This window comes from Folsomia candida, unplaced genomic scaffold (genome assembly GCF_002217175.1).
Source record: "Folsomia candida strain VU population unplaced genomic scaffold, ASM221717v1 Fcan01_Sc030, whole genome shotgun sequence".
Taxonomy (NCBI): domain Eukaryota; kingdom Metazoa; phylum Arthropoda; class Collembola; order Entomobryomorpha; family Isotomidae; genus Folsomia; species Folsomia candida.
In genome coordinates this window covers 699,125-710,642 of record NW_019091222.1, presented here as the reverse complement: position 1 = coordinate 710,642, position 11,518 = coordinate 699,125, and the positions used below count along the sequence as shown (strand labels likewise).

Genomic DNA, 11,518 nt, shown 5'->3' with positions numbered 1-11,518 from the left:
GTTTCAGAATGAATAAATCAAGAAATCTTATTTATTGCTACAGCACTTATTAATATAGCACAATATTTATTAATCCAACTAACTGGTCAAGTGCTATACCCTGTTTTCACGAATTAATTGCTTAGCTGCTTATGGATTACATATTTGTCGCAACCCGGTCTTCCTCCAAAGTAATCACTTTTGATTTCTTTCATTAACTGGATCATTTTGTACTCGTAGCTCGGTGGAATAACTGCCCACATTTGTGCCGCACCAAAGTGGTGATAGTTTATACTACAAACAATTTTAAGCCAAATAATTAATACATTAGTTCATAAATTTATAGTTTATGTGATTTTCGAAATACAGCTATTTATCATGTACCTGTGCAAGGGGAAATCCTCCACAAGAATACTGAAGCAGGGCCCGATTTCAGGATCAGGGATGAGAACGGTTTCATCTTTTTTCAAGCTAAAAAACATACATCACAATACAGAATTAATATATGTAACACGATAGGCTTAACCCAATTTTAATACTTTTCGCAATAACGCCTCCATTCGTTTTCTTTTATCGTTGACGAAGCTGTCGCGTCACCACTACTGCTACCGTCCTCGTAGATGTCATCTACTTCATCCAGAGCTGGGTGATTATTGGTTTTTGAGGGTGGATTATGGATTATGGATTAACCACAAAATAATGTGGATTGTGATTAAATTATTTTCGTGAGATTAATTTATGTCAGGATTAATCCGGATTAATCCATACATTCTGGAAATTTCAGGATTATGGATTATGGATTAATAATCCTGATTAATTTGGTGATTAATGATTTTTACACTATATCTAGCGCAACAGATTTCAACTATGTGGGTTCACATAAAATATTTAAAAAGCAGTTTCAATTGATATATATAGTGCAAGGCAGCGAGAACATGTTGACTCTTCAAATGGTAGCTGACAGAAGAAAGTTGTGAGAACTTGAGACTTCAAGCTACACAGAGTGGGATGAAATAGAACTATGGGAATTGAACTGAGTAATCCAGATTGAGAATTAATCATGAATACATAATCATGATTAATCATGATTGGGATTAATCTGGATTAATAATCAGGATTAGTAATCATGATTGGGATTAATCGGGATTAGTAATCCATAATCGTGATTATGGATTAAAGACACCTGACGGGATTATTCCAGGATTAATTCTCATTCCTAAAAAATCGGGATTATGGATTAGGATTAATTCTAACAAACAACCGTTGCCGGATTATAGATTATGGATTAATAATCCTTAATCCGGGATTAAAATCCATAATCCTTAATCAGGATTATCCCAGCTCTGACTTCATCTACAATCTGATGAGTCTCATCAGATACAGGGTCAAGCAGGACTCCATCCTCCTCTATTTCTACGCTATCAGAACATTGAAATGATCCCGAATCCTAAAACAAACCAAAAACTCGGTATCTATTGTGCATAAAAATAAGCAGGAATGATTAATTTTTTTGTATTTGGGCATCATCTATCTTTTAAATATTCGGTATTAATGGTTACCGGTTCATATGCGTCATCATCGTCCATTCCCTCCTCGTGTTCATCCTCTCTACTCGAAGACGGCTTGGGTTTCGAAGCACGCTCAACATGCTGGGGAAGCTCTCGGCGCCCTGGCAAGTCAATGAGCGAATGCTTGTTTTTAATGGCAAGAGGTAGACTTTTCACCTCCTCGTCCGTCAAGTTTTTCTGAAGAGCCGGAATCAATAAGGCCCTTCTTTTGTCGTTGGTCCGGGCTCGAGTTTCTTTGAGCAGGTCAGGGCGTAAGAGAATTTCAACCTGACATGTTGGAATCACTGGCCGTGGTCGATGAACTATTGCATGTATGGAAGTTAGCCCAGCCCCGCCCAGAATTTAAAATTTTTAATTTTTAAGCTTTCCCGCTGCCGCTGAGCTTGATTTGATGACTGAAATGTGTTCCGTAACACTCCTAAATAATTCCCAGAAAATTTCAAGCTAATCGTACGGCGGGAACTTTTAAAAAATACAAAAATGTATTTTTTAGCCCCTCACCCTCAGTTTTAATGAATTTTGACAATTTCAAATGTAGAATCGGGTGAGTTCTGATTACTGAAATATCTTCAGCGATACCTGTAGAGTATTTCCTGAAAGTTTCAAGAAAATCGTACGCCGCGGACCCCTTGAAAAATGGACAAGTTTCTATTTTTATCCTCTCTGCCTCTGCTTTCTCTTTTTCAATGAATTTTGACAATTTTAAATCTTATTTCGGGCGAGTTCTGATTTCTGAAATACCTTAAAGGATACTTGGCGAATATTTCCTGAAAGTTTCACGAAAATCCTACGCCGCTGACCGCTACAAAAGTTGACAAGTTTCTATTTTCAACCACTCCGTCCCGACTTTATCTTTTTTAATGAATTTTGACAATTTCAAATATTATTTCGGGCGAGTTCTGATTTCTGACTGGTTTTAACTGATACCTGGCGAGTATTTCCTGAAACTTTTAAGAAAATCGTACGCCGCTGACCATTTCAAAAATGGACAAATTGCTATTTTTATTCTCCTCTGCCGCTGCTTTCTCTTTTTTGACGAATTTTGACAATTTCAAATGCGGAATCGGGCGAGTTCTGATTTCTGAAATGTTTTCAGTGATAACTCGCGAGTATTTCCTGAAAGTTTTAAGAAAATCGTACACCGCTGACCCCTTTAAAAATTGACAAGTTTTTATGTTGATCCTCCTTCGACCCTGCTTTTTCCTTTTTTAATGAATTTTGACAACTTCAAATGTGCTGGAGGGCCTGTTTTGATAACTTTGAGATATCTTGATGCATACCAAGGAGTGCCATATGTGTTGTAGACTACATAAATGAATATAGCCGGCTAGGTTTATTGAATTTTGAAAAATAAAGATGTCACGAGAAAGCCCACTAAATTCTCTTCAAAATAGACCAACCAGTTTTCAAAATTTCCTCCTTTCGAAGCCACACTACCCCAAAGTCTTGGAATCCTCATGTCACTTGCGGTACGCACTCATTCCAAGGATTATGAAGCTCATTTCTAAGCGATAGATTTTTTCTTGGATTCCAAACTTGTATGTGGTTTAGCACATGTATCTAGCTTCAGTTTGGACCACATGTCATATTCCAGAAGGCTGAATTTCGGCGACAGTGAATTTTATTCTTGATCCTAAATGGAGTATTTTTGGATTTCAACCACCATTTTTCAATTTTGGCCTCATGAGCAGCATCAGCACCTGAACCCTCCCTGAATGTCTAGTGGGTGTTATTGAATTGAGAGTGGTTCAGGGGTTGCACATTTCGCTCGAGAACTTCAACAAATATTTTTTGATACTACAGTTCACCCCCAGAAGAAGAGAAATCATTTTTTAGACCAAATCCAACTTGTGCCCAACCAAGAAATCACAGAAGCACGATGGTGGATCCAATCAACGTTTTTGAAATTTTTGTGAATAGTCTGGACCGGAGGGTATAAAAACGGTCCTTTTGCTATTTTTTTACCTCAATCACAAAAGTGGGCTCGGCCGATAAAAGCCGAGCAATTCCATTTTTCAAGCGCGTCCCGCATGATCGGCGCCTGGGTTCCAATGGGACTATTTTTACTTGGCGTGTAGCTAGGAAGCTTTTCTCCTTATGTCGTAAAGACATAAGTCCAAGGTTTAGTTTAATGGCTTTGGACTTACTTTTACTTCATCCGTTCATTTGTGAGGGAAATTTTCTTAGGGCTCGGCATGGATTTCGGCGAACCCATTTTTTCGCTCCTTCGTAAATTTTGGTGACATTTTTGACCGTCGCTTTCCACTTGTTTTTCGGCAGTCGTAAATGCCAGTGTCACTGGATCATTTTGTGGTACGGTCGACCATCATGCGTTCAGTTCCGATTTTTATTGAGCAATTGAAAAATGCCGGATTTTTTTGTTTACCAAAATGTTGCTCGAAAAGTTGCAACACTTGTTGTTGTTGTTGTTAAGCCTTTATTCACGTGTCAACAAAGATCAATTCATAACAAATTGGTTTACACACCATGACACAAGTAGCAATATATATTTTTTAAAGCATCTAATCTAACTAATTTAATCTAATTTAATCTAACACGTCGGTTTGGACGATCTGTCACTTTGTCACCTTGGGTCACAAAAATTAGGAACATGGTTTCTGATCGACAATTGCATGGGGATTTCAGTAAAAAATAGTACAACTCCCTAAAGTAGCTCCAACTAATTTCATCTTCGAGCGGAATGCATTGTACATAACATATGGCACTACTAGGTAGTTAAAGAGTATTTCCTGACAGTTTCAATAAAATTGTACGCGGGGGGCCCCTTCATAATTCAACAAATGTTTATGTTTATCCTCTCCGCCTCTGCTTTCACTGGTCTAATGAATTTTAGCAATTTCAAATTGTGTACGTGCGGGCGTGTTCTGAGCATTTTAATATGTTTAGAAATGGTTAGCGCTAATTCATTGGAGGCTTCATGATAAACGTACGTCAGACCTTTCAATGATGGACATGTTTCTTTTTATATACCCTCTGCCCCAACTTTCTCCACATTGATGAATTTTGACAATTTAAAATCTTCTTGCGGGCGTGTTCTTACTACTGACTTTTATAGTTAGGGATACTTGACGCTTATTTACTAAAAATAGAAAGAAAATCGAAGGTCAGGTACCGTTTCAAAAATGAACAAATTTCCATTTTACAACTCCGCATCAGTTTTCTTAATTTTATTTTGACAATGTCAAATGTGAGTGCTGCAATGTTCAACAATGCTTGCTGCTTATTTCATGAAGCTTTCAGCAAAATCACTTTCGGGAGAGTTGAAATATTTTGATAATTAAGGCATGTCTTAAGGTTAGATTAGACAGTTGGATTTTAAACTAATTGCGCAAAAAAATGTATGCGCAACAGTCTCCAGTGGAGACTGTTGTTAACCTATACAATTTTTTGAAACGCAACTTCAAGGGGAACCAGCAGGTGCAAAGCCTTTTTTGTTTAAATGACAAAATTCAATAGAAAACGAGTTTTTCATAACTACAAAATCGTCGCTCCAAGTAAATCGGAAGAGATGTGGCAGATCATTAAAACGTCAGAATATCCCAAAACGAAAATCTACATTTATATTTCGAAGTATAAATAATTTTAGACCACCTCTCGTCATAGTCACCCACAAAAGAGTGAAAGTCATAAAAAACTTATTCACCACCAACTTTTCCACGTAAAATCTTACCGCTGCTGCCCGCGTACTGAAAATTTCAAAAAGTTTGTTGTGCAACCTAAAAGTTAACAAACAGAGGATTACGGAAAAAAATGAATTAAGTTGCCCAAAGTTCGTTGAAGACTAAAAAATCACTGTCCACAAATTTTGCAAAAACATCGGTAAATATGGGCATGGTTCTCACATGCCGTGACCCCACCACCAAACTGTGGGCTGAAGCGGAGGTGGACAAGCTTGAAGGGGGGAAATTCGCCACCAGTGACCCCAAACCACCGGAAGCGGAAGCAAAAGTGAGTTTTTGGGTCAGGGAGGCGACACCACCTTTGGCAAAGGTACTCTTCCCCACTATCTCTCGACTCAACCAGGGCATGGACACGACCACATGGAGGATGACCCATTCTATAAGGTCAGGTTAAGGTTTTGTCTGTTTTTGTCGTATTCCTAAATCTGGCGTGGCGGCTTTAAAACCGCCCGCCGAATTTAATTATTATTTTGATGAGTTGGTATTTCGGGTAACTGAAACACCCCCTCAAAATTAACTTCGCGTCATAACCCTCACTCACAATGACTAACACTAACATCACACTCATCTACATCTCTTCGAACTGGGTTGTCATCTTTTAATATGACAACCAAAAGTGTGAACTTGGTGCAAATTAACTTGCAACACTCAAAAAAGGGTACGACTTCTCTATGCTGTAGATATGTCACAGCCATCCGTACCCAGTGGGGGGGTATTGGAGAGGTAGTGATATCCTCAGTATACATGGATAGAAACTATGCATGCCCCCCAGAGGAAATGCGTCAGTTGGTCTCATACTGTGAGACCAATGGTCTACCTCTGGTGATACCAACGCACACCACACCATGTGGGGTAGCACCAATATCAACAGCAGAGGTGCACAACTATTGGATTACATTGCACAGGTGGATCTGCACCCCATTAATAGGGGACACAGAGCCACTTTTGTTGTATCGAATAAGAAAGAAGTGTTAGATGTTACATTTGTATCCTCTCATTTGCTGGACCGGATAAAGGCCTGGTGGGTCGACGACAACGAAAGTTGCTCTGACCACAGGTATATTCGGACCAGCCTAAGCCTTGGTCCACCTGACCCTATCATCTATAGGGACAGGAAGAGAACAAGGTGGGATCTATACAAATCAGTATTAAAAGGACTAACGGAACTTGACCCTGCTAGGGCGTGCCCAATGTCATCTACGGAGGAGATTGAGGCGAGCGCTAGTAGGGTCAGTAACTTTATCCATAAATCATACGATGTGGCCTGCCCTGAAAAAGTACTCAAATCCAGGAGGAAGAGGGTACCTTGGTGGAGCCGTGAGCTGACTTCTCTTCGGAAGGAGGCTCGCAGGCTTTATCGGGTTGCCCGCTTCGGAGGAGAGGAGGCATGGGCGGAATACAAAGCTGCTCGTAACTACTACTCCTACGAAATGAGGAGGAGGAAAACTGCCTCGTGGAGAAGGTTTTGTGAGAGTGTCGAGGAGGCACCTGTTACTGCCCGACTCTCGCGCATCCTTCGCAACGATGGCACAATCAAACTGGGATCACTGGACAAGGGTGATGGTGTTTACACCAGGACCCTTTCTGAGACCTATGAATTATTATTGGACCAGTCGTTCCCGAGGGACCCTCAACGGGTTCCATGGGAACCTGATCACGGTAAAGTAGATGATGAATCTATAAATCTGATGATTACATCTTCAAAAATCAGTAACATAATTAACTCGTTTGGCCCACTAAAAGCGGCTGGATGATGAATCTATAAATCTGATGATTACATCTTCAAAAATCAGTAACATAATTAACTCGTTTGGCCCACTAAAAGCGGCTGGAAAGGATGGTATCTTTCCAGCCCTTTTACAGCATGGGTTAGCCGAGTTAATTCCGTATTTGGTTCCTCTCATGAGGGGGTGCCTGACCTTTGGCTATACACCTCTGAAGTGGAGAGAGTCCAGAGTGGTATTCTTACCAAAGCCAGGAAAGGAGAGTTACGAACGGGCGTCCGCTTGGAGGCCCATCTGCTTAACATCCTTCCTGCCCAAAACACTTGAGAAACTGGTAGATGGCTGGGTCCGCACGCCTGATCTTGTTGATAGGCTGCAGAGACACAGTCAGTATGCCTATATGAAGGGCGTTTCCACGGAGGCTGCCCTTCATCAGATCGTTAGCCTTGTTGAGGGGGCCCTTGACTCTGGCGAGTACTGTATTGCAGTGATGTTGGATGTTAAGGGCGCTTTTAATGAGGTTAGATCTGATACCATTATCCGTAGCCTTAGCAGGTTTGGCGTCAACGAAGTATGTGTTCGATATATTGAGCACATGCTTCGGACACGAACCACTTGGGTAACTGATTCTACTTACGAGATTGGGAGGGTGGTGGAGAGAGGGTGCCCTCAAGGGGGTGTCCTCTCACCGCTTCTCTGGGATCTGGTCGTAAGTGAAATTCTGGAAAAACTGCATCATCGGTTCCCTCAACTGTACTCACAGGGCTTTGCCGACGATCTCACAACAGTGGGACGGGGCATTGACCTCGGTACAGTGGGGAGTAATGTGCAGAGAGCAGTAAATCTTGTTAGTGATTGGTGCAAAGAGGTGAGCTTGTCAGTCAATGATAAGCTTGCCCTGGTACTATTCACTAAGAAATACAAATTCATTGCTCCTGTGATTAAGTTGGATGGTATTCCCATCCCTTATCAAAAACAGGTAAGATATCTTGGGGTCTTATTGGATCACAAGTTGAACTGGGGCCCACTGTGCAGGGCTAGGGCACTAAAAGGTATGCGTTCCCTGGCCCAGTGCAGGAGGGCCATTGGTAAAACTTGGGGTCTTTCCCCCAAAATCACAAATTGGATCTACAAATCCATAATTCGACCGGCCATGGAATATGGGTCACTCTTGTGGGCTCCGGCCACAAAGGTGAAGTCCCACATGGCCCAGTTGCAAAGAGTACAGAGGTGTGCCATGCTTGGTACAACCGGTGTAATGTCTAGCACTCCTACTGCAGCCCTGTAGTGTCTACTGGGACTTGTCCCAGTGGACATCCGGGTTCACCAAGTTGCACTACGAACGTACCATCGCCTCGCTCACCACGGCCAATGGAAAAAATGGGCCGGGGGTGATCGTACGAGGGCGTTAAAGCACAACAAGTTTGTCGAAATCATGGCGTCTGGTATTGATGAATTCCAGATGCCGTGCGAGAAACTTGTTAATCCGCCAGCAGAGAGGAACTTCGAAACCTCTATCTGTTCGGTGAAAGATTGGGAGGATGGTAGCGTGCCCATGAATGCCTCCGACGTGAACTGTTTTACTGACGGTTCACGGATGGGTGAGTGTTCGGGTGCGGCTTACTACTTCACATACAACAATCTTGCTCAGGAAGCTGTGAGGTGCTCAATTCCTCTGGGATGGGCACCCACAGTTTTCCAAGCAGAAATTATGGGTATTATCAGGGCTTCTGCAACGCTGACCGACAATACTCATAACTATAGCACCGTTGACTTCTTCATTGACAGTCAGGGTGCCATCAAAGCGCTCACTAGCCCATGGCCAGTTTCATCACAGACTGCTGAGGCTATTGAGATGCTTAATCATATTGGGGAGACTAAGAAGGTAACACTTCATTGGATCCCTTCTCACCATGGATTTGAAGGAAATGAAGTGGCTGATCTGTTGGCCAAGGATGGTACTCTTACTGGGTACCTTGGCCCGCAGCCCTCTATTCCTCTATCCAGAAGCACTGTAATCTCCAGCATTGTAAACTGGGCAAGATTGCAGCATACCAAATCTTGGGAAAGCAGCAAGGGTTGTTTAACTTCTAAAGCTTTTCTCTCTGCCCCTTCATCGGGGCTTAGCAGTAAGCTTTTAACCCTAAATCGGAAGAATCTCCGATCAGTAACACAAACCTTAACCGGGCATTGTACTTTGAACGGGCACCTCAGAACAATGGGATTAGTTGATGAGGCTATGTGCCTATGTGGCCGTGGCCCTGAGACTGTATTTCATTTTCTTGGGTCCTGCGACAAGTATTGTGCCCTAAGGTCAGAACTCTTTGGGAGGCATGAGTTGCCACCAGAGCAAATAGTGACTATGTCTCTGCCCGATCTAATTCAATTCATAATCAGATCAGGGCGGTTTGTAGGTCAAGTTAGATCTGTAAATCGTGAGAGTCATGACTTAGCACAGTAAAGCGGTGTATACGGGGAGACTGCAATAAGCCTTTAGTGCTTGCGCAGCTGACGGTCCTGTCCAACAATGGCAGGATCGTCACCCCACCAATACATACATCGGTAAATATGATTAAAAATTATCATCGCTTATGACGAGACCTACGTCGACCCTGATCCCTTAAGGGCTTCGGGAAACGCATTTTTTCACGCAGGAAGCCCTGCCAGTATAGATTATCAACAAAAGTTGTATCTGCAAACCAAATTCTCTGCAAAATTCCTAGTTAATCATTCGACGGTTAACATTGAGTAAGATACGGTTAAAACAGCCTGCCCCGCAAATGTCCCTTACTTATGATTAATCTACAAATTTTGGACCTTGGGCCAAAGAACATACTCTGCCCTTCGCTTCTTGGCGAAAAATTTGGAAAAATTCGAACGTTAATGGTGGAAAATTAGCCTGGACATTTCGGAAGTGGGTGGAAAATCGCAAATTAGGGGGTGGTGGCGGAAAGTCACATTAGTGGCCAAGAATAAGACAAATTCTCCTTACAATCGCTCCAAAATTGAATTTCCGAAAGCTCATTCGGTAAAAATCATAGATTGGACGCAATACAACACGAAACATATACCGAGTATTCGCAAAAGAACTGTTACAAGAAAACCTTACTGTAGCTAGCCCAGTTTACCAAATTTTGAAAAAATAATTACATCACTAAAAAGCCAATGAAATTCTTTACAAGAAACACTATTTGCGTTTTAAAATTTCAACCTCATAAGGCGACACGAGACCGGAGTCTTGATTTCAACTTCGTCATCGCGGTACGCATTCGTTCCAAGGATTATTGGTGGTATTTCTAGACGACAGATTTTTTTCGGGCTCCAAACCTGTATGTGTTTTTGCACATGTATCTAGCTTCAGTTTGGACCATATATCGTATTCCAGAAGTTTGAGGTTTGGCAATGGTGAATTTTTTTCTTGGTCCAAAATGGAGTCAGGAATTGTGGACTTCAACCACCCGTTTACTATTTTGATCTCATGAGCAGGACCTGAGCCCTCCTTGAATGTCTAGTGGCTATTTTTAAGTTGAGAGAGGTTCTGGGGTTTCACACTCTGCTCGATAACTTCAAAAAATATTTTTTGATACGAAATTTTACCCCCAAAGGAAGAAAAATCGCGTTTCCGACAAAATCCAACTTGCGCCCAATAAAAAAATCACAGAAGCAGAATGGTGGGTCCGATTAGCGTTTGTGAAATTTCTATGGATAGTCAGGACCGATAGGGCTTGGATACGGTCCTTTTCCTATTTTTGTTGGCCTTAATTGTAAAAATTTACTCATTTTCTCAAAATTTTTGTGTTTTGTTTTTCTAGAGCGTACCCCATGATTAGCGCCGGGCTTCTCCGGGGTTTTTCTTTAGTTGGCGTGAATTTGCCAAGTTTTTCTTCTTACATCGTAATGACATAAGTCCAATGTTTATTCTAAGGGCTCGGGACATGATTTTATTTAACCCGTTCATTTGTAGGGCAAATTTTCTTTGGGTCCGGCATGAATTTGGACAAATTAAGGTTTTCCGCGCCTTCATAATGCTTTATGACCTTTCTGACCGTTCCCGTCCACTTTGGTCTCACTCATCAAAACTGCCAGTGTCAGTGGATCATTTTTTGGTGCGATCGACCCTTGTGCGATCAGTTCAGATTTTTAGTGAGCAATTGTAAAATGCCGGATTTTTTTGTTTACAAAAATGTTGCCAAATAATTTTTGACACGCCGTCTTCAACAGTATATGATATTTGTACTTTGGGTCACACAAATTTTTGAAACACCGTATCGGATGGACAATTGCATGGAGATTTCAGTACGAAATAGTACTACTTTCTAAAAAATCGTTTTGCCTGCTTAATTTACCCGGGAAATTTTGTAACAATTCTTCTGCGAGTACTGGGTACATACTGAACCAAGCTGGAGGTAAACAAACCCGGATGAACTTCCCCCAGAACTCCCGAGTCACTTTTCAAAAAAATATAGTTAATCACATTCAAAACAATGGCATTGAGTCTTCTAATGATTTCACAACTTTCCGACAAAGAAGAAATAATCAAGAAACA

The 11,518-nt window shown here is 41.5% G+C and overlaps 1 protein-coding gene across 1 annotated transcript; it reads left to right on the top strand.

Annotated features, from left to right (window-relative positions):
* The first annotated feature begins 8,407 nt into the window (after positions 1-8,407).
* LOC118439058 lies at positions 8,408-9,433 on the top strand. The gene has a single exon (XM_035860078.1). It carries the CDS (start codon positions 8,408-8,410, stop codon positions 9,431-9,433), a length of 1,026 nt encoding a protein of 341 aa, XP_035715971.1.
* Positions 9,434-11,518: the final 2,085 nt, after the last annotated feature.